This window comes from Zootoca vivipara, chromosome 6 (assembly GCF_965207765.1).
Source record: "Zootoca vivipara chromosome 6, rZooViv2.hap1.1, whole genome shotgun sequence".
NCBI classification, from domain to species: domain Eukaryota; kingdom Metazoa; phylum Chordata; class Lepidosauria; order Squamata; family Lacertidae; genus Zootoca; species Zootoca vivipara.
Window position 1 is genome coordinate 21,043,915 of NC_142589.1, and position 27,587 is coordinate 21,071,501.

The 27,587-nt window shown below is 46.4% G+C and overlaps 1 protein-coding gene across 1 annotated transcript in view; it reads left to right on the forward strand.

Annotated features, from left to right (window-relative positions):
* KAZN (kazrin, periplakin interacting protein) overlaps positions 1-27,587 on the forward strand; it is a 250,222-nt gene that overhangs the window by 36,982 nt on the left and 185,653 nt on the right. The window contains exon 2 of the mRNA XM_035120457.3: positions 20,591-20,870. Coding sequence (XP_034976348.1) covers positions 20,591-20,870 — 280 coding nt within the window. The remainder of the gene's footprint in view (positions 1-20,590; positions 20,871-27,587) is intronic.

Consider the following 27,587-nt stretch of genomic DNA (forward strand, 5'->3'; position numbering starts at 1 on the left):
CACAGAAGTGAGAGATATCACCAAAATGGCTAATGAGGCCCTAGATCCCAGCCAAAAACAGCAACCTCGGGTCGATAGAGTAAAACAGCAGTTTGTGATTCAAGAATCCGTATAGATGAGCAGGACAATTAGGCTTGGAGGGCGATCATTCACTTTAGAGGGGTCCTTCCCTTAGAAGGAAACCTGGTGGGATTTTAATATGACAGAATAGATAATGACCAGTCCCCCTTCTGATACAGAGCGTGTTTTAAGAGTCCTGGGTCCCAGGACACAAAGTGGCAGGAATAACACATTTCCCATAACTGAGTTCTCTGCCTCAGTAAAAGAAAACACATACATTGCCCTTTGCAACCTCCAGAGCATCAGCTATAACAACACTTCTATCAGGACCTATGTCCAGAAATGTTAAGTAAGGATATGATTTTATATCTAGTGGTAGTGGTCAGATTAGAGCTAGCACAACAGAAGGCCCTCAGAGCTGAATCTCGGTGTCTGAGCTGAACGATAAGGGTGGAGACGCTCCTTCAGGTGTACTGGGCCGAGGCCATTTAGAGCTTTAAAAGTCAGCACCAACACTTTGAAATGTGCTCGGAAATGTACTAGTAGCCAGTGTAGATCCTTTAGGACCGGTGTTATATGGTCCCAGCAGTCGCTCTCCGTCACCAGTCTAACTGCCACTTTCTGGATTAGTTGTAGTAATCAAAGGTAGCCCCAGGTGGAGCGCATTGCAGTAGTCCAAGCAGGAGATAACCAGAGCATGCACGACTCTGGTGAGACAGTCTGCAAGTAGGTAGGGTCTCAGCCTGCATACCAGATGGAGCTGGTAGACAGCTGCCCTGGACACAGAATTAACCTCTGTCTCCACTGACAGCTGTGAGTCCCAAATGACCCCCCAGGCTGTGCACCTGTTGTTTCAGTTACCCCATTCAGGACCAGGGAATCCCCCACACCCACCTGCCCCCCCCCAAAACAGTAAGGATTCAACCTCAATCCATTAAGCGCCAACCATCCTCCAGCAATTATGTGCTTACATATTGTAAACTGTATGTGATCCTTGGATACGAAGGGCAGTACAGTGGTACCTCGGTTTACAAACTTAATCCATTCCGGAAGTCCGTTCTTTAACTGAAACCGTTCTTAAACTGAGGCGCGCTTTCCCTAATGAGGCCTCCCGCTGCCTCCCGCTGCCGGTGCCCTTCCACTGTTCAGCTTCTGTTCTTAGACTGAGGTAAAGTTCGCAAACCGGGACACTACTTCCGGTTTTGCGGAGTTCGTAAACCAAATAGTTCGTAAACAGGGTGTTCTTAAACCGAGGTACCACTGTATAGAAATTTTTGTGTGTGTGTGTGTGTGTGTGTGTGTGTGTGTGTGTGTGTGTGTGTGTATTCTAGTGACTAAATGTCCTCATGAAGAACCTAGCTAATACACGTTTGATCCATCTGTAAGCAGATCTGACTTTTATGTAGACAGGAGGCCATCTGGGAACTGCATGAAAGCCTTTCCAAGCCCTCCAGTGCAGAGAGCAGCATTGTTGCACCATAAATAAAATAGTCACTTATATCCTAAATCAGTTACTTTGCTTTTCATCCCTGAGGACACAGAAGCAAAATACTCCCCTTAAAACATGCCCTTAGCTATCCACCAAACTTAGAGAAGCTTGCTCTCCCCTGTTGTTAATCTGACGGTACAAGCCAAGCATGTCTACACAGAAGTTATATTACCCCTGTGGAATTCAATAGGGGTTACTCCCAGAACACTCTCCCCTGCCACACACACACACACCAAGCTTGACTGGGTGCCTGTCAATCAGCTGTCAATCACCATAACAATGATATCAATCAATTCATCCATTTTTGCCCCAAAGCCACCAACAATCACGCAAACTCTGAACACAGAGGCTGTAATCCTCAGGTTTTGAATAAACACCCACAATTTATTAGTAGAACATTTGATAGATAAGGTAATGATATGTACAATTTATAACGTGCAGAAAACAATATGTGCAAACAAATCAGAGAGGGGGAGCTGAGGGAAGCATAGCTGCCAAGTTCTCCCTTTTTTAAAGGGAAATTCCCTTATGCTGAATAGGCTTCCTCGCAAGAAAAGGGAAAACTTGGCAGCTATGGAGGGAAGTCCTTAGATGGTGGGAGAGGGTGGGAGAGGAAAGGAGGGGAGGGGAAAGGGGGGGTTGTAATTGGCTATGTTGTTGGAAATTTGTTTTGTTCAAAAATTCTTTTTCTTCAATAAAAATATTTATTTAAAAAAGGTGTGCTTTATATAACAACTAACATTTAATTGCTAACTGAGTCCACCAGTTAAACAGCCTTAATCAGCTAAAATAATAATAATGAATCAGCTACCAGCACAAAAGTAGCACATGTTTTTTATGAATGAAAAAAAAACCATAATTTGTTTTGCTTTAAATCATGCAGCTGTTACCTTCCTAGCCTTTGGATTTTTTACGCATGAGAGGAAAAGTGAATAATACCATACACACAAATGCCCTGAAGCTTTGAATGGTGAATTATGAAGTCATTAACATTTGCAAAATAAACATAATAGGCTTGTACAAGCCATATGACACATTGCACAGGGACGGGAGAGGAACTCAGAATTATTTGAGCAACATTAAAAGAGCTGGTTAGAAAAACTGCACCCATAATGGGAAGCAATGGCCATGCTGTAGCCTCCAGAAACAGGTTCTGACTTTTTCTCATTTTGTGTGCTGTGTCCATTTGAAGCTTTCCAGCTCTCTTGCAAAACAAAGAAACACAAAACACAGGTCAGCAGCCTGGGCTTTGCAGCCAAACTAAGTTTACTTAGAGTAGACCCATTGCAATTAATGGACCCAAGTTAAACATGTCCATTAATTTCAATGGGTCTACTCTGAGTCAGACTAAGGTCAAATTAAACCCATGGAGGCCTTCTTATGTCCTCCTCAGAGTAGACCTATTGAAGTTAATGGACATTACTAAGGTAGGTCAATGAGTCCAGGGCCGGATTTAGGTTTGATGAGGCCCTAAGCTACTGAAGGTAATGGGGCCCTTTATAAATGTCCAGCTGTCCTTTGTCAACAAATTGTCGCTGTTTTTTGTGTTGAATATATGCTATATGGTAATTTATGGACTTGATAGGTATCTAAAGTCATTTGCACATCATAGCTGCCAAGATCTCCCTTTTTTTAAGGGAAATTCCCTTATGCTGAGTAGGCTTCCTCACGAGAAAAGGGAAAACTTGGCAGCTATGTTGCACATGTTGGCATGCAACCAGTCCATGCAGAATGTAGGCACCCTATATATAGAAATGAGCAAACCAATGATATTTAGGAAGCAGGCTAGCAGGTGGGGCCCATTACTTACATCATAGGAGCCTACACAACACAAAAGGGAGGCGGGTGGCGCTGTGGTCTAAACTACAGAGCCTAGGGCTTGCCGATCGGAAGGTCGGCGGTTTGAATCCCTGCAACGGGGTGAACTCCCATTGCTTGGTCCCAGCTCCTGCCAACCTAGCAGTTTGAAAGCACATCAAAGTGCAAGTAGATAAATAGGTACCGCTCCAGCGGGAAGGTAAACGGTGTTTCCGTGCGCTGCTCTGGTTCGCCAGCAGCGGCTTAGTCATGCTGACCACATGACCCAGAAGCTGTCGGCCTATAGAGCAAGATGAGCACCACAACCCCAGAGTCATCCGCGACTGGACCTAACGGTCAGGGGTCCCTTTACCTTCACCTTTACACAGCACAAAACACTGTTGCCGTATGTTTATTTGTGTTTTATCTTGACTAGAACCAGGGAGACCAGGGTTCAAATCCCCACTCAGTCATGAGGCTCGCTGGGTCACTTTGGGCCAGTTATTGCCTCTCAGCCCTGCCTACCCCACAGGGTCGTTGTGGAGATTAAATGAGGAGGTGTGCCATGTGTGCCCCCATGAGCTCCTTGGAGAAAATGATGGGATATAAATGCAAGGGGGCGGGAATGGAAAACAAGTTGTCTTTAAACACACTCACTTTACTTCTCTGTTACTCACTGATGCTCAGACTAGGGAGGAAGAAATCTGTTTCAGCTTCCGCCTACCCCCACCCCGATCTAAAATTTGGCTCATCACATTTCTGCATCAGCTCCCAGGATCTTTCTTTAAAAAAAGATTTGTGCAAAAATATTCCTGTGTGGCCTATTATATGCATTGTCTGTACATTACGTTCACTAATACATTATGTTCATTATGCTTTTTGGGGGGGGGTAAGCTCTTTCTCCTTATATACACATTTTGGTAGATTATTTTAGCCAGACAACTGCATTTCAAAATTGGGAGGAGTGCCAATTTCTTTGTTTTGGATTAGTAAAAGCAAATTATCTTCTTTTGCTTTTTGGTACTGTTTTTTAAAAACTACTTTAGCTGTTTTGATGGTATGTACGCAAAAGGTGGTGTTATGATTGCATAGATTATGTCTTTTAGCATTAAAGTAAGGACAAAGCTACTTTCTCTGCCATCCCAAACTCAAAAAATGGCCCTCAGTTCTTTGCTGTGGGAGCATCACAAAGATAGGCTTTCCCGTTGTTGTTATTATTTCATTAATAAACAAAAAATGGGCTTTCAGATTACAGTGTGGCAATGATGGGCATGCATCCCTGCATGGTGGTATTATTCTGTGAACTGCCTTGAGACCTTTTGATTAAGGGTGGTATAGAAATTTAATTAATAATAATAAATAATAATAATTACAGGCTCTCTTGCTTAGCCACTTAAAACCATACCTGCTGCTCTCTGTGGAGCTAGGAATGCATGAATGGCAACTAAACATCTGCTAATCAATAGAAATTGGAATTTTCAGTGTCCACAATGCCAGGTGAGCCAAATTTCCAATAATTGGAAGGCTACACAAAGTTGTGGGGCTCCATTTTCTTTTATATTTTCCCAGGCAAAGCCAAGGCTGTAGCACAGTAATGCCCTCTAGTGTCGGTTTCAAATCTCTCTCTCTCTCTCTCTCTCTCTCTCTCTCTCTCTCTCTCTCTCTCTCTCTCTCACACACACACACACACACACACACACACACACTGTATTCTGACTAGTGACTAGCTAGCCATCAGCTAATAATAGCCAACTGACTGACTGAGCAGGAATGAGCTGTTGACTTGGTAGTGGGGTGGATTAGCTCAATATAAACATCCAGTCAGTGTGTGGCAGTGATGAACAAGGCAAATTCCGTGTTTGGAATTCCTAGGAAAGGGGTTGGAAATAATCTAGTCAGAATAGCAATGTCTTTGTACAAATATTTTGTGCTGTCAAATTTAGAATACAGTGTACAATCATCATCACCATACATAGGCGCCGACGCCTAGGGGTTGAGGCAGTTTCAGCCTGGAATTTGTATTTAGGAAAAGGAACATAAACAGTGAGTTTATGAGTTTATCCCTCCTTACAGCATCCAATGGCTTCTTGCTTGATTGCAGCTTTACTGTTCAGATTTCCAAGGGGATCCTCTGCAAAGGACTCCAGGGGCTTCTAAACTGCTTCCTATTGATTTCCCTACTAAGATAGTTTATCACTCCTTGTTACTTTTAAAAAGTAATGTAATCTGTGTTGTGAACTGAATAGGGTTTATTAGACAAATCCTACCCCAGCCAGTCTAAAGTTGGCTATATGGCATCACTATTCATGTTTGGTGGTGGCATTTCCAACTGATTTCCCCCCCCCCCTTAAAAAATAAATAAATCCTATATTGAAAGTGCTTCTTCCCATTTCCTAGAGAAGAGTTGACACCTTCAGCCAGTGTTTCCCAAACTTGGGTCTCCAGCTGTCTTTGGACTACAATTCCCATCATCCCTGACCACTGCTCCTGCTAGGTAGGGATGATGGGAGTTGTAGTCCAAAAACAGCTGGAGAACCTAGTTTGGGAAAACCCACCTTAAGCTAAAGCAGACCTGGACTGACTGCAGAAGAGCACCAGGTTGTCCCATGGGAAGACCCAAATGCTAGCAGTGTTAATGGACCCGACATCATTGGATGACATGGCTGCTGTCAGGACCTTGCTATGTGGGGACAGGGACTCTGAGAATGAGGTCCAGGCTTTTTCCCCAGGAGGAGAACAACTGCAAGGCACAGCCTTACCACCATCCTCTGATGAGTGCCCTGCATTGCCTGTCTCCCTTTACCTCACAGAAGTCAATGGCTTCAATAGAGGGCTCTTTAAGAAGCCAGTTGGTTTCTCTGTAGGGAGATGGAACTTACCACATTCCAGATCTGGTCAGCCTGGCTTCAGTTAGCTCTAGTTCCCTACAGGGACAGCATTTCCCTGTAACTGCCGTAGGAGGAGAACACTCTCTGAGCAGCAGGGCCTTCTTGGGGCTGTCCAAGGTACTGATCCTGTTTGCCTTACCTGTCCCCCCTACAGCTTGACTCTGGTTCCCATCGGCACCTACTGAAGTTCTTTGCTTGGCAGGGTCCTTGCTCCTGAGTGGAGATGCTGAGGGAGGGAGGAATCCCAAACTGGCCAAACTGACAGAGGAGAGGGCTGTTCATAGAATTGTAGAGTCGGAAGGAACCAGAAGGGTCATCTAATCCAAGCCCCCCTGGAATGCAGGAATCTTTTGCCCAATGTGGGCCTTGAACCCAAGATTAAGAGTCTCATGGTCTACCAACTGAGCCATGAAGAACTCTAGCCACCACAGCTGCAGGCTGCATGCTTCTGAATACCAGTTGCTGGGAGCTAAAGGAGGGGAGAGTGGTCTTGTGCCCATATCCTGCTTGCTGGTTTCCCACAGGCATCTGTTTGGCCACTGTGAGAAAAGGACAGTGGACTAAATGGGCCATTGGTTTGGATCCAGCAGGTTCTCCTTACGTTCTTATGGAAACCAAAAGGAGCACAAGTCATGTTTTCACCACTGCTGTCTTCTCACATGATAAGGCAGGAGTCTTTGATGAGCCAGGATTGATGGGACAAGCCAGAAGTCAAGGACAAAGGACAAACCAGGGAGCAGGATGGAGGAGCAAATCAGGAGTCAGGACCAAAGGATCTCACCTTTCACAGGTGTTTCCCGCTATCCCACAACATTCTGAGCTACTTAACTGCAACTGCCCACTTCAAGAACTGTCAATAGTCATTTAAGTCCATTGCCCCCTCTTGTCCATACCCAGAACACTTCACACCAAACAGATAGGATTCTCATAACAATATTATGGGGTAATTCTGTTTTCCTAATATGTATTTATCCAAAAGAATATGTGTCACCTTCTTAGTGTTGGGGAGGATCCTAGCTCACTCTGCATTTTTGGAATCACCCTTCTCATCTCTCTCTCTCTCTCTCTCTCTCTCTCTCTCTCTCTCTCTCTCTCTCTCTCTCTCTCTCTCTCCTCTCACACACACCTGACCTGTGTGCAAATTGAAACATTGTTCTGTGGATAGAGGCACATAATCAGAACCGTGTGTGGGTCTGGACTATACTTAGACTGTAGGCTGAAGGACATGGGGGGGGCAGAAATATGTTTTTTTTCCTGTACAATTCCCCAGGATTGGGGCTGCACATTATGAAATACAGTCATTTCTTGGTAGCATTTTAAAGGGGAATTTTTAATTTTAAGGAACAAGGAGCCCTCTGATCACCTCATGAGTACTTCCTACTTTTACAAACTAACAGAAAGGCAAGAATCATTTTTAAAGAGAAACACAGTATGTGTTTCAAAGGGATCTATTACAATCTCACCCATTGAATGAAGTCCTGCCCACAAAATCCTCTTTCCAATCTAACCATCTCAAAATCTGCCTATAAACAAGATGAAATAGAGCAAGGTTTGGAGGGGCATTGGGCATTGGAGACATGAAGCTGGCACAGGACAGAAATACTGTGATCCATCCATCACGATACCTTGTTAGTTAGTTTGCCTATCTATTAATTACTGGAGGACAGGCTTATAGTAAAATACTCATAGAGCAGAGCATGCGTAGGCAAACTAAGGCCCGCTGGCGGGATCAGGCCCAATTGCCTCCTGGATTTGGCCTACAGATGGTCCAGAAATCGCTGCATGGATCTCCAGCGTGCGTGTTCTTTCCCGCTCCTTCCCTCGGCGGCGGCAGTGGCGGTGCCTCCTCCCTCCCTCCCCCTGGCTTCTCCCTGCCCTGCCTAGAGGAGGAAGGGTGCTGGGCTTTGTTGGTGCCCGCAGCAGCAGCAGCGCTCATGTGGCCACCATTTTAAGCAGCCCCTCTCAGGAGCCCTTTCGCATGCCGCTCATCGTCCCGCCGCCGCCAGCCCCTGCTGCTCGCAAGACACAGGTAAGCAGCCACTGGGGCTCGTGGTGCTCTTGCATCATCCCCCCCAAAAAAATATATAGTCCAGCCCCACACAAGGTCTGAGGGACAGTGGACCGACCCCCTGCTGAAAAAGTTTGCTGACCCCTGGAGTAGAGCCATCAGCAACAGCGCCACCTGCAGGTTTCGGGAGCTAGGGATGGAGGCGAAATCTGTTTTGAATGGATTCGTAGACAGAATTCTGCTGTTCTGATCTAATTGAGTATTATTGTCTTTGGACTGCCTCATCTGTCAACGGCCTGCTTATGTCTCAGCTGTATGTGTATTGTCAGGTTTTCTTTTTGAAGTCGGGCTAATTATATGCAACATTATAGACACACAAAATGCATGCTCTGTGTATATCAAATGCTGTTGTACTCCAGTTCCAATCAGTCTAGAACAGAATGGCTAATGGTCAAAGATGATGGCAGGTGCAGTTCAGAAACAGTCAGTGAGCCACAGACACCCCTTCCCAGATTTAGAAGTAATCTGGGTGCAGCTCTATAGAAAACAAACTGGAATACAATTTGATGTAGGAGCAGAAGGGGAGCTTGACCCAACTGCTAACTGAGTAGTCTTCAAATGAAAATAATGGATTTTTGTTTTTAAGGGTTCTTCACTCTTTGCAGTGGCTTGGAGGCGCATAGGATTTGGGCGACTAATTCTGTTTAATCCCTTCCAAGAAAGCCCCAAGGCTGTAATATGCAGATGAGGAACCATGGACAATGGAAATCAATGATTCTTTATTTGCATTGAGAAAGTTGACACAGCTGAGCACAAAAGTGGCCTCCTAGGCTGGCAACCTCATCCGAAGTCAGATTAATTCCACACCAGCAACAATACACATTTGAAAGCTGCAACATAGGAATCCATCTGGTGTGTATTCTAGTTCTGTAATGAGAAAAATATTATGAAAACTAGTCTAGGATATATATTACGCCAACATCATGCACTCTGCTCCATTGGAGTGTATGTATCAGGAACAATTCCCCGCTCAACCCGCTGTGCCTCTTGGACACCCTTTGCTAAATTTAATTCCCCGGGCACCCCCAGAATTCCCTAGAAAAGGGATGGTTGACCCGTGGCCCTCCAAATATTGCTGGATCCTCAGCTCCCACTATACCTGATAATTGGTCCTACTGGCTGGGGCTGCTGGAAATTGGGGTTCAGGAACATCTGGAGGGCTGCAGGCTCCTCACTCCTGCTCTAAAAGTTAAATCTTTTTGGTGGGTGGATGCATCTTGTCTCTGTCATGCATTTCCCTTCATGCGCGCATGTGAACATTGAGGCAGCATGCTAGCTCAAAGGGCAAAATGGCAGGCTGTGAAATGGGCATTTCACACTCTGAGGTTTGTTTTGTACCGTGCTCTTGCATTTTGACGTGCTTTCGAACTGCTAGCTCCTGCCAACCTAGCAGTTCGAAAGCACGTCAAAATGCAAGTAGATAAATAGGAACCGCTACAGCGGGAAGGTAAACAGCGTTTCCATGTGCTGCTCTGGTTTGCCAGAAGCGGCTTTGTCATGCTGGCCACATGACCTGGAAGCTACACGCCGACTCCCTCGGCCAGTAATGCGAGATGAGTGCGCAACCCCAGAGTCAATCACGACTGGACCTAATGGTCAGGGGTCCCTTTACCTTTACCTTTAGCATATTGTGAGGCAACCGTTTTTGTGCTAAAGCCTAATGCTTTCACCCCAACCATTAACAACAACAACAACAACATTGGGTTTTAAATTGGTGGGGGATATGCAATGCTTTTTTTCAGGGGGTACTCAAGAGTATTGGTACCTCTTTTGCTATTGTTGTTAAAAAGTATGGCACTTACTGGAACAACTTCATGGTGAGTACCAGCTCCTATTTTTCTAGATGCGAATTTCTCCAAAGAAACCTGTATTTAGAGAGTATAATAAAGGATTGGGAAGGTTGGTTATTCACATGAAACATAAAATTTCACAACACGGCTGCACAGTCTTCTGGCTCTGCTTGTCAAGGTGCACAAATAACAAGCAAATTCCCCCGAAGTTGCTATAAATAAAGCTCTTTGTACCAGTTCTCTAAAGTAATTGATGAAGCATATTTCCATCCCCATGAAATAACTAGTTGCGCTGCTAGCATCAAATATATGGCAAGGGGTTTGCAAACAGTACCAGCGTTAGATAATAAACACAGAGTGAAATTGGATCCCAAGTTATCTCCTGTGATGACATTAATCTCCACAACTGCTTGCTCCAAAAAGTCTTTTACTGCTGGATAGGTCAACCAGTGATGCCAACAAAATACCTCTTTCGTTGCATTTCTGCCAACACAGAGAATTGCCATTGCCCCGAATGTGGGCCATTTGAACAGGTGTATAAAACCATCCATGCATGATCTTAAGAGAATTCTCCTGGATGTTAGCAGAAATGGAGGTAACAGGCTTCACATGCCACATTTTACACTAGGGATCTGGCCCCGTCCCCCAGATCTTCCTCTAGATCCATTTGGGCTAGATGGGTCATGAGCCTGATCCAGAAAGATCTTCCTATGTTCATGCTCCTCTGCATCTTTTCTTAGAAATAAGCCCCATTGCTTTAAATGAGACTTACTCATAAGAAAAGGGACCCAGGTGGCGCTGTGGTTAAACCACTGAGCCTAGGGCTTGCTGATCAGAAGGTCGGCGGTTCGAATCCCTGTGACGGGGTGAGCTCCCGTTGCTTGGTCCCAGCTCCTGCCAACCTAGCAGTTCGAAAGCACGTCAAAATGCAAGTAGATAAATAGGAACCGCTACAGCGGGAAGGTAAACGGCATTTCCATGTGCTGCTCTGGTTTGCCAGAAGCGGCTTTGTCATGCTGGCCACATGACCTGGAAGCTGTACGCCGGCTCCCTCGGCCAATAATGCAAGATGAGCGCGCAACCCCAGAGTCGGTCAAGACTGGACCTAATGGTCAGGGGTCCCTTTACCTTTTTACTCATAAGAAAGTGTTAAATCAGTGCTTTCTCCAAACAGTGGGGTGGGATCCATCAGCTGGCCTTGAACCACTTTCCAGTGGGCCTCGATGCCACAGTCTGCCTACTTCCTCCCCACTTCCCCTGCCCTGCCCCATAGCTGTTCCATAGCCTTTTGGTTGGACCAACACACCAGGAATTCCTTGCATGCTGAGCAAAGCTCCCTGGAGAAATTTGGGGTGATGGAGGAGGAGGAGGAGGTCTCCTTCCTCTGAAAGGAAAGGCCCCAGAGGAAGTGTTAAAGGAAATCAGAAGGTGACATAAACTGGTAAATTCATATCATCATCAAACAAACAACCTGGGGATGGGAAGGAAGGGGATAAGAGAGAAATTGTGAGAGGAATGAGTGAATGTAAAAAGACCCTGGCTGAAAGAAAATGGCAGTTTGGGGAATAAGGTTCAAATTGCGTTTGAAAGGGGAATGAGAGAAGAAATTACAGGTCATGAGTTAAAACAGACAATCTTAAATTGGTCTTTGGGGTGGATAAGAAGGGGACAATCTAAAATAAAAAAGCCTTCTCCACTTCGAGCCTCTGGGTCAGCAAATTATGCCTAAAATTGAAATGCTGGAGGTTGCAGTACCTCCAGAGCAGATACCTGCCCTTAGCTGGAGGGAAGCTGAGCTATGGAACTTCTTGCCACAAGGAAAACACTGGGGCAAAGAATTTAGCAATCTCCCGAGATGGATTTGCTATCAGTAGAAAAATATTATCATAGTGGCCAATTCATTCTGACAAACTCTGCTACCATTTTCTGAGTGGTGCTTTTTCAGTCATTTCCAGCTACCTCAAGTGCGTCCTGGGAGTAGAAAGTTTGAGAACTCCTGTTTTAAGGGATGGCAGCCTTTTGGGGGGGGGGCAATTCCAAGTCCTCACCCGCAATAGCTTTCTCATTCTTGGTGGGAGGGGGGAGGAGAGGAGACGTGACCCGGTGCCCTCTCCTTTCCTCCCACCTCTCGGCACTGTTGATTGCAGCCTCAGAGGCTGCTTTTCATTACCAGGGATAAAGAAGCCCACAGATGGGCAGTGTACATAGTCGAGAGACTGCAGAAGAAGGTGGGTATCCTTGGCTTTAGCAAAAGCTGCCACATTTCCCGAAAGCTCATATCCTCCCAGCATGCTGCTTCTCATTCCACCCTGCAACTGCCAGCAATGGCGAAGACTTACCGCAAGGCCATGGAATATCAGTCCACAAAGGAAACAGATGTGCTGGTGAGAGAGTCAGGAGTCCTCATCTTAAAAGTCATGTTTTGTTGCTGACAATGAGCAGATGATGGCAGAATAGCGACTCGGATTTATGCAAGCTCAAGAACAGGCCCCGTTTTTGCCGGGGGGGGGGGGACACTCCCTTCCTGCTGTGCCATTATGATCTCTGCAGGAGCTGCCCAGATGAGCCAACACTTTTCAGAAGACTTTTCTGAAGGGCAGGAGAACAACAGTAGGTGGAACCTGAGCCAGGTGGACAGGCAGAACTACCTGCTGATTGGCTGGAGTAATAAGATAGGCAGGAAGAGACTGACTGAGAGCAGACTATAGTTGGTGGGTCAGTGCCCCATTTGCTTTAGCAGGCCAGTCTCTGCTGCATCCTAGGAAATGTATTGGAAGACACGGGCTGTATGCACACGATATCTTTAAAGCACATTCAAAGCTCTTTCCCGCAAATCAATCCGAGCACTGTGGTTTGCCCCTCACAATGTTATAATTCCCAGCAACCCTTAATAAACTACTGAATTCTTTGAGGGAGAGAAGTTGCTTTGAATGTGCTTGAAATGCATAGTGTGCCCCAAAATTATATGTACAGTAGTACCTCGACTTACGAAGGCGATCCGTTCCGCGGCGCTCTTCAGAAGTCAAAAACTTCGGAAGTCGAAAACTTCGGAAGTTGAAGTGTCCATTTTGCACATGCACAAAGTGCGATTTTGCGCTTTGCGCATGTGCAGACCACGCACGCAGCAAAAATACTTCCGGGTTAGCGGACTTCGGAAGTCGAAACCTTCAGAAGTCGAGGCATTCGGAAGTCGAGGTACCACTGTATAGGTTTTGACACACACACACACAGCTTGAATACATTATTTCCAGATAAAGGAAGAGGGGAGATTATCTCTCCCACAAAATGACTCTTCCCTTCCAGAACAGTTTCCCTCCATTTCCTCATCGTTCACAAATAGTCTACAATTTGTCCCTATGGCAACCTATCACATTAATTTCTACCTTTAGAAAATGCCCAGCCAGACCTGTCCAACTCTTCTTCTTTTCCTACCACTTTTAGCTTTTTATCTCTCTCTCTCATTCTTCTTCTTCTTCTTTAAAGTCTCTCTCTCATTCTCCCTCTCTCAGTCACAGAACAACAGTGATGGAAGGGATCCCTAGAGGTCATTTGGTCAAATCCCATCACAACATTGCCATCTCTCTCTCTCTCTCTCTCTCTCTCTCTCTCTCTCTCTGTCTGTCTCTGTCTCTCTCTCTGTCTCTCTCTCTCTCTCTCTCTCTCTCTGTGTGTGTGTGTGTGTCACCGAGAGTGAACTTGAAAGAAGCTAAAAGTTGGGTCAGCTTGTATACAGACATCACGTTACAGAATTTGCAAGTACGAAAAAGAAAACAGAGAGGGTTTCTAATGCATCTGTTCCACTTGGGAAATGAGAAGAGATCAGTTCTCCACAATCCAGGCAGAGAACTAGAAGCAACATGCATTTGTTTCAGGGGTGTAACAGAGCCAACAGTTGCACGGGTTTCCCACTTGAATGGAGACATTCCAGTGCATATGTGTGGACTCCCAGAGGATCTACCCTGATCTTTAAATGGTGCATTCCCTTGAGGGCAACATTCTGATGATGACCACACGCCAATAGTGGTCCCTGAGCCACAGGCAAATGTAGTTATGGCTAGAGGCAACGAGTGCCAGAGGAAGAGATGTATTTCTGATAATTTCCCTTGCGCAGGAGGCTTTGTTCAAGATGCACATAATTCAGAGGTTTACACAACTCAGTCAAGGCAAGCAAGAGGCATAAACACAGTTCCGGAACACATTGCTTCCTCTGACTACCGGTTGCTGGGAATCAGTAGTAGTTACGAGTGTTGTTGTGCTCATGTTCAGCTTGAGGGCTTCCTGCAGGCATCTAGTTGGCCACTGTGAGAACAGGACGCTGGATGAGATGGGTCTTTGCTCTCATGGAGCTTCCAGGCTCCTATGTTCTTATTCCATCTAGGCAAAAACTGTCAGGAAGAACATGGAACAGGGCTGGTGAGATTGTGGCAGTGGACATGGCCAGGGTAGAGACTCAAATGCCAGAAAGAGAAGCAGGCAATGGGGGGGGCATGTTCAGGCCCCAGGCCTATGTGTCGTCCCCCACCCCTGTTTAAATAAATTCTCATAGGGAAGGGAGGGGGCTTGCATTATTTTCAGATATATACAAACCAACCACATGCTGAACAAATGCCACCAAACTTTCCAGCAGAGAGAACTTGTGAACTTGCTGCGTTTTGAGATTTCTACCACCCTTCCTCTTGTGACTGGAGAGTTTTGGTTCAGCCCTGAATTGGGAGCTACTACTCTCAGAGTCCAGCTCCCCCCCTCTCCCCATCCTGGTGGTCTCCTTAATTGCAAGATGCAATTAATAATTGCATCGCTTTGGGGACAGACAGTCTGGCTTTAGAGAGGCTTTTTCAAAAGTTCTGGGTTGGTCCAAACTGCTGCAGATCGATTTGGGTCCACACAACACATTATGTAATGGGTCTCTTGCTGCATTGACCTTAATCCAGTACAAACAGGCACAAATTGGCCCGATTTGTTTCATGATTCCAACAAGTAAGTTGCACAGCCCTCGTTTCTGCACCAAAAAAGGATCTCGTCTCCAACTTGTTATAATAGCAGCCACGATTAGTGGTGTTGATGCAAAAGGATTAGATTTGCAGCAGCCAACAATAACACAGGCCAGGAAGCCCCTGGTGCAAGCTATATAGCCACAGATGGTCCCTGCAAGAGGAGAATTTTGATTGCATGAAGCTAGTTGATTCCAACCCACATTCAGGCTTCATGCTGATCCCTTTGGGTTGTGGATCAATGTGCTTTTAGTCTGAACATCTTAATAAACTCAGATTTCTGATCAATTTTGTGCCAAAGCTCAGCATGTGGAGAAATCAATGCATGTCATGAGGAGATCAAAATCCATCTCGAACCACCCCAGCTGTCCCATTACCTGAGGGTGTTCTTGAAAGCTGCCTTTTAGGGCATCATTAGCAAATCTCTGTGATATCCGAGGCTGCAGAAGAGTTTTGGGTCTTGGGTTTTGAAATTCATGCACCCCTGTGTATGGTTGGTGTATACAACCTAATGGTGAAGCTGGATTGCACCGAGGGCTCCTGTCTGTGGCACAGGAACAGTTTCAAAGCAAGCTTAAGACTTCAACCCTCTACCCACTCACCTGTGAGGAACCTCCATTGAACTCAATAAACCGTACTTTCGAGTAGGTAAATAGATAGACAGATAGATGATTGCATTGCAAATCACATCACATCACTTCCATGTGAAAGGTATGTCTTGATGTCTTTTGTCCAGGCTGCAATGTGGAACATGCTTAAGAGAGAGAGGGTCTTTTCTGACGGACTAAAGTTGGATTCAACCCAATAAACTCACATTGAACCTGGAGAGACAGACTTCTGGGCAAACTGTCAATTGCACTGTCGATGCCTGATTGGCATGTCTGGAGGGCAACATGCCAGGGGTAGGTGGGAGGAAATCCCTTCCCCATAACCTGTGGCCCCTCCAGATTCTGCTGAACTCCAGCTCCCATGATTCCTGGGGCTGATGGGAGTTGTAGTCCACAGCATCCTCATTCCTGCTGCAGAGCTCAACAACAGAGGGGAGGGAGGGAGGATAGAGATGGGAATGCAAGAGCAGCAGGGGTTAAACACAGAAAAGACTTCCTATGTGGTGCCCAACCCATGGATAACAGTGAAGGAACTGGTCTTGGGTTTAGTGTTGTGCCTAACTTTCCCCCTGCTGGATTCATGTGACGTGGAGAAATCTCCGTTCATATCTCAAGGCGGATCTATCAAATCTTCTCGTTCCGAAACAATATGAGAAGAGCAACACAGTCATCCTTTGATATTCATCATGGACTCTTTGGGTCTTTCTTGGGACTGACAGTCACATTCAATCCGGAGCAAAGTTCTGGGGTCCACATGCAAGTGGTGGGAAGGGTCGGAGGCAAAAGCGGGCAGAGCAACAAATGTAACCTTTATCTTTATACGGTGTTGGCATACCCCCTCTCTATCCTCCACCCATCCAGGCAAACAAGAGGTATGGCCAGAGATCAAGGACACAGTCCCACCAGGCAAATATCCGAAAGGAGGGTGCAAAGTGGGCCTCTGAGGGGTGCAGCCTGGGGATAGGGGCATGCCTGGGGAGAATCCCAAGGGTTAGAGAGGGCTGCATTTGGCCCCCAGGTCTGAGGGTCCTCCCCTCTTCTGTAATCAGTTGTCTTGGTTCCATAAGATGTATTTATGTGGTCTTCAGTTGATTTTACATATGCATCCTCCATTCTCCCTGGGTATTTTTTCTCTTTAGGGGGGCAGTTTTTTTGAATTTTAATTCATTTGCGCCCCACCCTGAGATCATAAGAGGAAGGGTGGGATCAAAGTATACTAAATAAATCCAAAAGCAAATCAATCTTTAAGGTGCCTTGAGATCCTTGTTTTGGCCACCACATGGGCAAAAAGGTAAAGGTAAAGGACCCCTGACAGTTAAGTGCAGTCACAGATGACTCTGGGGTTGCGACGCTCATCTCACTATACAAGCCGTGGGAGCCGGTGTTTGTCTACAGGCAGGTTTTTCTGGGTCATGTGGTCAGCATGACAAAGCCACTTCCGGCGAAACCAGAGCAGCGCACGGAAACACCATTTACCTTCCCACCGGAGCGGTACCTATTTATCTACTTGCACTTTGACGTGCTTTCGAACTGCTAGGTTGGCAGGAGCTAGGACTGAGCAACGGGAGCTCACCCTGTCGCGGGGATTTGAACCGCCGACCTTCTGATCGGCAAGCCCAAGGCTCAGTGGTTTAGACCACAGCGCTACCCACGTCCCACCACATGGGCACCCCTTTGCAAATCCTACACATGTCTACTGAGAAGTAAGCCACAATGAGTTCAATCAGGCTTATTGGGCAATATCCAAGGTTTGTCACACTCTAGAGTAGAGCCACGGAAATCAAAGAACTTAAATAACATAGGCTCATTTTTTATCTATTACCTTTTTAAAGACTCTAAAAAATATTTTTATCTTTTGAGGTGGCTTCTTTTATTTGTTTCTTTTCCTTAGGCACATTTTTTATTTATTTATCTTTTGGGCCATTGATCTGGATTCTGCTCCATGTTGTTGTTTATTCATTCAGTCGTGTCCGCATGGACCAGAGCACACCAGGCACTCCTGTCTTCCACTGCCTCCCGCAGTTTGGTCAGACTCATGTTGGTGGCTTTGAGAACACTATCCAACCATCTTGTCCTCTGTCGTCCCCTTCTCCTTGTGCCCTCAATCTTTCCCAACATCAGGGTCTTTTCCAGGGAGTCTTCTCTTCTCATGAGGTGGCCAAAGTATTGGAGCCTCAGCTTCAGGATCTGTCCTTCCAATGAGCACTCAGGGCTGATTTCCTTCAGAATGGATAGGTTTGACCTTCTTGCAGTCCATGGGACTATCAAGTGTCTCCTCTGGCACCATAATTCAAAAGCATCAATTCTTCGGCGATCAGCCTTCTTTATGGTCCAGCTCCCATTTTCCATACATCACTACTGGGAAAAGCATAGCTTTAACTATACGGACCTTTGTTGGCAAGGTGATGTCTCTGCTTTTTAAGATGCTGTCTAGGTTTGTCATTGCTTTTCTCCCATTCTGCTCCATATGCGTTGCATATTAAGACCTGGTTACTTCACTGCAGTACAAAACATAAATAAATCGTGAATTGTTTGTTTGGCCTTATTTCAATCTATTGGTAACATTTTGCAAAAATTCGAATTTTCTTTTCAGCGGTCTGTGTTTTGATAATTCTGTGTATTAAGAGCTGCTGTTGGCACCGTTTATTTTGGAAAAGGGGGCATGTAAATAAACTAAGCTAAGGGTGAAGTTATAGGAACACTTACCAGGGAAGGGAATTCCCCTCGGGAACAGACAGGCACAGGACTGCAATCAAACCTAACAATACCAAAAGCTTTCCACTTTATTTATATAGCACCATCTGCATGGATGTCTATAAAGTTGCTTGCCACAAACACAAACTATTTTTAATACCATTAGTAATCTCGGCATTTTATTTACAACACTGATGAATTAATAATCAATATTGATGCAGAGTTTATTAATAGCTTCACACTGCACCTTCTTATGGAAGAGCTGGGGAATCTGTGGCCCTCCAGAGGTTAGACTCCGGCTCCCATCACCCCTGACCATTAGACTTAGCTGATTGGGGCTGATGGGAGTCAGAGTCCCAATAATGACATCAGGAGGGATGCAGCTTGCCCAGCAATGTGCTTGGTTGCTCCACTGGCCTCAGAAGCTCAGGGTGGTCATTTTACCCCCAGGGGGACAGGGCCTTCTCTGTGGCAGCCCCTAAGCCGAGGTGTGCAGTCCCACAGAGGTGTGCCTGGCACCTTCCTTATGCAGCTTTTGAGGAAAGCTGAAGACACACCTCTTTAGACTGGCTTTTGACATCTGAAATGTATACTTGTAGAGCCCACTTTAGTTCTGTGATTCTAAGTTGTTTTAAACAGTTTTCCATGTTGAGCTTTGAGTGGTGCCCTGGGACCTTAGGATGGTGGGTGATAAACAACGCAATTAGTAATAATAGCTATAAAGAGGTTAAATATTTTTAATTGACTACAGAGTCAGTATTACCAAACAATAATAATTTTAAAAATCCAACCTGGGGTCAGTTTACCCATAAGATTGTTGTATCCCACATGTGCCTGCTCATCTCCTTTGATCAGTTGAATGGGCCCCACCACGGGTGCCACGTAATTCTAATTCCCATTCTGCATTTGTAAGAACTTGTTCTTTTCATGTGGCGGCACCTTACCCTTTGGAACTCCCTGCCTATTGAGATCAAACAGGCACCTTTGCTGTCCTTTTTTTTGGCACCAGCTAAAAACATGTCTGTTCAGACAAGCCTACCCAGATACTTAGAAAGCAGAAGTAATTTTGATCTGTTTTAATATTTCAACTTTCCTATGTTTTCAAGTAGGGCCGTGAATTGACTTTACTGTGTTCTCCTTTGTAAACTGCTTTTGATATACAGTGTGTGTGTGTGTGTGTGTGTGTAACCATCAAGAGGTGTATACATTGTATGAAACAAATAAGTAAATAAAAATGGCAACAGAAGTTTAGGGGAAACCATGGGTGTAGCCAGGGGTGGGCACCTGCCCCCTCCTAAATCAAGCAAAAAAATAAAAAATACTTAACTAAAAGTAGAAATTGTAGAAAGATTTGTAGACAGATTTTTTCTGAGGACTTGGGTGTCATTTCATTCCAAATCTGCTAGACAGAGCGAGACAGAGGGTGGTGGCAGGTGGGTGTCCTGACCCCCCCCCCCAACATAAATCCTGGCTACGCCCATGGTGGACCATCTGCCATGGCTGCTTCAGCTGTGATTCCTGCATGGCAGAGGGTTGGACGAGATGACCCTTAAGGGTCCCTTCCAAACTTCTTCCAGTCTAACGCAAGATTAATAATAATAATAATAATAATAATAATAATAATAATAATAATAATAATAATAGTATGCAAAAGCCCACAAGGCAGCTTGCATCATCATCATCACCTAAAGCCAAGGGAAGGGCAGTGCCCAGCGGAGCCCCCTCTCTCCTATGGGGACCCTCGGCGCGTGTGCAAGAGGCGCCGGACCCCCTCCCCTCCCCTCCCCTCCCTCCCTCCCCTCCCGGTCGGCTCAGCCTCCTCCTCCGACTGTTGCATCGAAGGCGGAGGCAGGGAGGCTTCGCTGAGCCGGGCCGCCGGGCCTCCTGCCAGCGCCCTTCGCGCCTCTCCGGCGCTCCTCGCCGTTCCCCCCTCCAGCTCGGCGGCCAGATGGTAGGCTCCATTTAAAGCGCCCTCCCCGCCTTTCTCGGCGCTGCTTTCCCTGGGCGAGCGGCTGCCGCTGGCCGCGCCGCGTTGCAGGCGAGGAAGGGGCATCCAACAGGTCGCCTGCCCGGGCGGAGGTTCCCCGGTCCCCGGGAAAAGGCCCGCTCCCCAGCCAGCCAGCCAGCCGGCCCGCCCTCCCGCCCGGGGTGCGCGATGCGGCGTCTCTCGCGGCTCCTGAGCCTCCTGCCTTGTCCGTCCCGCAGGCCAAAATCCTGAGCATGATGGAGGGCAACCAGCAGCTGGCCCTGCGCATCGACGGAGCCCTCCAGGCGGCTGGCCAGGAGGTGAGCGCCTTGCGAGCCGAGCTGACAGCCACCAGCCGGAGACTGGCCGAGCTCACCGCCTGCTCCGGCGCCGGAGGAGGAGGCGGAGGCGGAGGCGGAGGAGGAGGAGGCAGCGGCAGCAGCAGCAGCAGCAGCCCCAACACCACGGAGATGGCCGCGGCCGGCGGCGCCATGGAGAACAGCCAGCCCAGCCTGCAAGGTAAGAGGGGCTCTGCGCCCAGGCGGGGATCGGGGCCATTGAGGAAGTGGGGGATGGTCTCTTCCCAATAAGCTGGAGGGGTGTCTGTCTTTTTTGGGGAGGGGGAGACTAATGTGTCTTGAGCATGTGTCTAAGGATGGGAGGGGAGGGGGATGCTGATCACCTCCGAACATCCTCCCTCTCCCCCCACCCGGCTGACACTCAGCCGGGTCTTGTGCAGGCTGACTCGGGAGTAGTAAAGTGTTGTTCGTGGCAGTCCTGGTGGTGGCAATCGCGCGTTGGGATTGCAGACGCCCCCCTTTGTGCAGTGGGGTTTATTTCTCGACTCCACCCCCACCCCAAACATGCCTGCAGAGAATTGCAGCCTAGCAGAACGATCCTCTGCTTTGCTTACTCAAGAGCAAAGCCCGGTTACAGTGAGCGGCGTGCTAAGTGTGCGAAGAAGGGATGCAGCCCTTTTGCCTACATTGCATACATGTGCTTGCACGGAAGTCCGTACCCCCCCTCCCAATGCTCGGCAAGACTTAGTACCCTATAAGTCTGCGGAGGGTTGCAAACTAGACTTGTGTTTGTGCAAACTTTGGATTCCTCAGGGTCTTTTTCAACACCCCCGCCCCAACTCCTGTACATTATTTCTCGGAAGTATGCCTCCATTCTTTGCTTACCCCTGGTTTGTTACAATATCTTTAAACTTGCTTTAATTCGACTCCTGTTTGGGGTTCCCCCCACCACTGTCATTTTCTAGGGAGTCTGCAATTCATTGTTTGCATCTCTAATGTATTGTGGTAAGTTCGCCTTCCATCCTCACCTTGGATTTCATCCAGCCAAACAATCTTTTTGCAAGAAAAACGCGACCCTGTGCTTTGCAGGGTGAATTGTGGTGCAGGGTTGTTTATGAAGTGGACTGCTCTCGCGAAGCACCTTCCCTTTCTTCAGACTTCTGCAATAATGTTCTTGTTAAGAGAGGTTTGCATTTCTAAACGTGCATCGTTTGTACGAAGGAGGTGCTGTGTGGAGGGTCTGGGTTGAAGCAGGACAGAATTATTTGACACTAGGCTGTTCTCTCTGCCTGCCTGCCTGCCTGCTTGTCTCTTGTTGTATTCAATGGGAAAGATGGATCAATGGACAGCCTTCAAAACTGGCACCTTGGAGAATATGGCCTTTGTCCAGCAGCTTTTCCTCTTGGGCTTATGCACGATGATGTCAGTGCTTTAAGAGGTGTGACACCAGCGTTTTGGTGGCGGCACGTTCTCCTGCTTTGTTTGCACCTTGGTCATCCATAAAGGCAAATGTGAGGTGCTTTTGAAAGCCGGCTCCAAACCTTGCAGTGGACTGCTTAGACCCAGGGAGTCCTGCAAATACAGTGTTGGAGTGATGATGTCATGATAGCATTTCTGGTGTGTGTGGCTCTGGTTAAGAGCAGAATCTTCCTTTGCTTTCCCCCACCCACCCCACCCGCAAATTAAATTGCTGGCAGAGAGTAATTAGTTTGAAATGCAGTTATCGAAATGGTAGGAATTTTAAGAATGCTTTCTTCTCTCCCCACCCCCACCCCTTCTTCATTTCAAATCGGCCGTTTGTGTTTTATGTTTGCTTTCCTCTGGTTTCCGGATTTGCCCCTCCGTTCACGTTCCAGTCAATATCGTGAATCTGATTCAGAAGGTGTGTTGTTGTCATTCCAATTTATTGGTTGTGAGGGGAGGGACAGGGAGAGTTGAGCAAGCCAGGCAACCGGGCATTGCGATGAAAGCAGCTTAATTTGTGATGGTGTTTTTAAAAAGAAAAGAAAAAAACAAAAGTGCAAGAGAGAATAGATGTGCAAAAGGCAAACAAACAGTTATGTATGTGTGTTATAATGAGGAAATGGCTGAGAAAGTGCCTCTCGGCGGGTGTGACTTCCCTTGTATAAAACAGCCGCTCCACATTTCTGCATTCTCCCCCCTTGCTTGTGGAAATGAAATAAACTTAAGGAGACTTTGAAGCAGTGTGTCTTGTAAATTGCACAGGAATAGCTATGCGATGTAACAAGGGGCTCTTCAGGCTGTTCAATGAGTGATTTATCTTCTTAATTTTTACATCAGAGTTAGGAAATGGGAGCTGAATGGCTCCTGATCAGCCCTTTAGTATCTCTTTCACTTATTTTGTCAGATGGGAGGGAATCTCCCCCACCTCCCCATTATGCAATAGTGATGGAAGTCGGGGCTGGTTGTGACTCCTAAATCCGTTTCATTAATGCGATATATCTAACCTGCTTTCCTGATTGTTGAAGTATCTTCACTCTTCAGCTCTCCGCTATGCCAGCTGCTGTCCTTACCCCTCACATTCCCATATTAAAACAGCTAGAATGTTTTAAAGTGTGAGGGTGCCCTCTGTGCCGCAGACAGGCTGGCTTCACTTATTATGAATTTCAACTTGCAAGGTGATCCTGGGTAGGTTCCGTCAGAATTCTGCAGTAGGACTGTATCTTGGTGGTAGATAGGATTTGAGGGGAGGGGGAGAGAATGTTGATTTTGTTTGCATTTCAAGGCAAGCCTACCTAATCTTCGCTTTCTGAAACAATGTGTGGATTGAAACAGAGGCATCACCTGAAATTTGCACTTCACTGAATTTTGCCATTGAGATCTCCAGCCAAGTATTGTGCACAAAGTGTGCTTAAAAATGCATATATAAATGAGAATGAATTATATTAGGATGAATTGCTCTGCAAAAACATGTTATATCGGGGGGGGGGGAATTGCATGTGCGCTGAAACATTGGTGGCTTTTCATTTTGTTGTTAAAATCGCAAACAGATGTGGCAGTCTGGAGAATGGAACTCAAGATTGAGAGAATGCGAAACTGAAATTGGCCTATTTGCCCACCATACTGGCTGAACAGCTGCTCTTTGAGCAGGAGGTCCCAGGTCCCAATATCTCCAGCATCTCCAGGAAGGGCTAGAAATGTCCCCAGTCTGAAATGCTTCAATTCTGCTCCCTGTCAATGTAGACCAGGCACCCCCAAACTTTGGCCCTCCAGATGTTTTGGACTACAGTTCCCATCTTTCCCGACCACTGGTCCTGTTAGCCAGGGATCATGGGAGTTGTAGGCCAAAACATTTGGAGGGCCGCAGTTTGGGGGATGCCTGGTGTAGACAGTAGTGAGATAGATGGACCAGTTGTCTGTCTTGGTATAAGGCAGCAGGCTGCCTTCCTAAGAAGTAACATCCACTGAATTGGGTAAGATGAACTCCCAAAGAAGTGTGCAAGGCTTGGCAGCCTTGGGTGGCAACCTGCCAGTGGTGTAGCGTGAGGTGCAGAGGTTGAACCAACATTTGCAAAAATGCACAATTCTGTTAAAGCAGGCATCCCCAAACTTCGGCCCTCCAGATGTTTTGGGCTACAATTCCCATCATCCCTGACCACTGGTCCTCTTAGCTAGGGATCATGGGAGTTGTAGGCCAGAACATCTGGAGGGCCGCAGTTTTGGGGATGCCTGTGTTAAACACTTACTCACTCACTCATGGATCCAGACCTGGTCTGTATCTAAACATGACCTGTTTCTAAACTACTGACCACTGGCCATATTGATTGGTGCTAACCGTATCTTTAAGGTATCATACTGGCTACCCCTGATCTAGACTAATGAAGCCTGATTGCTGTGAGTAGGGTTGAGAGTGTGAGCTTGGGTCTTTATGTTTTGTGTGTGAGAGAGAGGATATATGTGCACTGCCTGACCTCTGTAGAAATGGCAAATTCCGCCTCTGCTTTGCATCCAGAAGGGAACGGGGACTCTAGGTGGAGTGGTCTCTCCTTCCCACAGTCAAGGTGCACTCGGACACGAAAGCTGAGCTCATTTGGGATGGTGTTTGCCAAAAGAACAAAAACCAAGCTGGGAAACATGGTGGCTCAGGCAGTACACCTGGACCAGCCAAAGGAAGCCCTCCAAAGTTTATGATAAATATATATATCTGCCAAGCAGAATAGTCCTAGTGGGCACCACTGAAGTATGAAGAAGTCAATTTTTTATTTTTACAAGTGGAAGTCTTGTTACAGCTGTGTAACATGTAACTGCGGTCTGATAGATCAAGGATTTCCAAGTCCCAACCTTTTTGGCATGGCAACCCATAAGTCTAAATTTATTTGCTATGGTGACCCATCAATATATTGTTGCATGAATTTTGAATCTGAGACTTTCGCTGCTTCCAGCTGCCAGAGAGCAGTTCCCAAGTGTTAATGTAAGACTTCAGCCTTTCTGATGTTCAATGAGAAGTGTCAACACAGCATTATACCATGCCAACAAAACTAAAGTTGTATAAAAGGCATTCTTCGTGCAAATGATGGATTGCAAGGAACAATGCTTTAGGTTTTCTGATAAAACCTGCGACCCATTTGCAAAAGTTTTGCGAGCCACGTGTGGGGGAATGCTGTGATAGACCACTTGGACTGATGGTCTACGTAAAATTTGCACAAGAACCCCATACTGTACAACCAACTACCTGGAAGTAAGCTCCCTCTGAGGTCAATGAGATTTACTCCCAGGTAAGTATAGGATTGCAGCATAAGTCTGTGTAGGGCAGTGTTTCCCAACCAGTGTGCCTCCAGATGTTTTGGGACTACAACTCCCATCATCCCTAGCTAGCAAGACCAGTGGTCAGGAATGATGGGAGTTGTAGTCCCAAAACATCTGGAGGCACACTGGTTGGGAAACACTGGTGTAGGGAATGAGTGAGATGATTGACCTCCTGTTGGCTTCTGTTGATTGTGCTTTGTGAACACCTGAATGGCTTGAATTTAATTTACAACTTGCAGAGCTAGATCCTGGTGTGTTATTACAGTGCATTATTGGTCTTTTTGTTGTTGATTGTGCTATTTGCCTTTGCAAAACATGTATCTTATATTGTAGGTGATTCAGCATCATCTGGGGCCAGTCCTACCATTAGATAAGACTGGGCAATCTGCTTCAACTGGAAGATTTGTGCTACTCTTAGAAGTGTTTCTTAAAGGGCATAACATTTATTATTATTATTATTTATTATTATTATTATTCCCGCCCGTGAACTGTTTATTATGTCAGCACACAGGTAATATAAAATAGTTCATAATATATAGCTCGCACAATCAAACCTATGTTTGTGTGAAATAGATTTTCAGTCCCAGTTATCAAAACTTTTTGAAATATCTGTTGTATTTTTGGAGAGTTTTTTTTTAAACTGAGCCCTGTTCCTCAGGAGATGTATTCTGTGTAAGAAAGATCCTTTGCAGCTGACCTCCTCTCTGAAATGGCAAGAGCAGTGGCTGTCATGAATATTTTTCTGCTGCCCAAAATCAGCAATGGGGAGCCTTTGCCCCATAGCATATATCCAGGTATATCCCTTGGCCTAACTTTGTAGAATTGTAGAGCTGGAAAGGGCCCAAAGGGTCTTCTTTTCCAATCCCCTGCAATGCAGGAATCACAGCTAAACAATCCCTAGCAGATGACCATCCAACCTCTGTTTAAAAATCTCAGAGAAAGCGAGTCCCCCACCTTCTGAGGTAGTCCATCCTACTGTCAAATAGCCCTTACTGTCAGAAAGTTCTTCCCAAGGTTTCACCAAAACCTCCTTCATCTGACTATCAAGGGTGGGGGAACGCATGCTCTATGGAGCAGGGTTCCCAAACTAAGGCCTGGGGGCCAGATGCGGCCCGCGAGGCTCATTTATGCGGCCCCCGGTGACCCCTGCTGCCCGCTGCCACTGCCCACTCTTACTGGCACGACAAAGCTGCCCACTTCCAGGTCGTCGGGAATGTCAGAAATAGCTTGTGCGCATACGCAAGCGTTATTTGCGGTGCACTTCTGTTCCCTCTTCCTTCCAAATTCAAGGTAGCTGAATTTGAAATATCTGATTGGGGGGGAAAGTGAGCACAGTACACTTTGTATAGATTAGAATACTGGCTTGCATCCTCTGTAATTCCTACTCAGAGTAGGGCCATTGGAGTTAACAGACAGAGCTAATAAGTTCCTTAACCGCAATGGGTCTACTCTGAGTAAAGCAACCCACAAAAAGTAATGGATGATGCTTAGTTCCATTAACATCAGTGGAAATACTCTTGAGCAGGCATCCCCAAACTGCGGCCCTCCAGATGTTTTGGCCTACAACTCCCATGATCCCTAGCTAACAGGACCAGTGGTCAGGGATGGTGGGAATTGTAGTCCAAAACATCTGGAGGGCCGAAGTTTGGGGATGTCTGCTCTTGAGTCATATAATGCCACCCATTATATTCAATGAAGTTCAAAGCTTTACTTGGGAATTATTTTTATTAGAGCGATTGTAATTTTGTTAAAGACACAACCAGCTCAATAGCACACACTTCCATTTCAGCATTAAAAAAAAGGGGGGGGAGACACTGCAAACAGTAAACTTACAAATCTTAACCCTCTCAAATAGTGCTTTCCTTGGAAAAAAATAATTGTAACTCAGACTGGTCATTTCCAAACTGTGACACAAGTAGTATATTGGAAGTCTATATACGGTGTGTCTGCTGTGGGGTGGGTGGGAAATGTTTGCAGTGTATCAGAAGGTGAGATTTAATCCTCTCCCCACCCCACCCCTGCCTAACTGCAGCATGATTTTTGTTGCAGTTGTGCAAGGGGTAGGGTTAAATTCTTCTTCTCATGCATTGTGTTGGCAGAGAAACATCTCCCCGCCCCGACATTTCTCTGTACTTTAAGGCGGGACGACCCACAGTGTGATTGCCAAGTG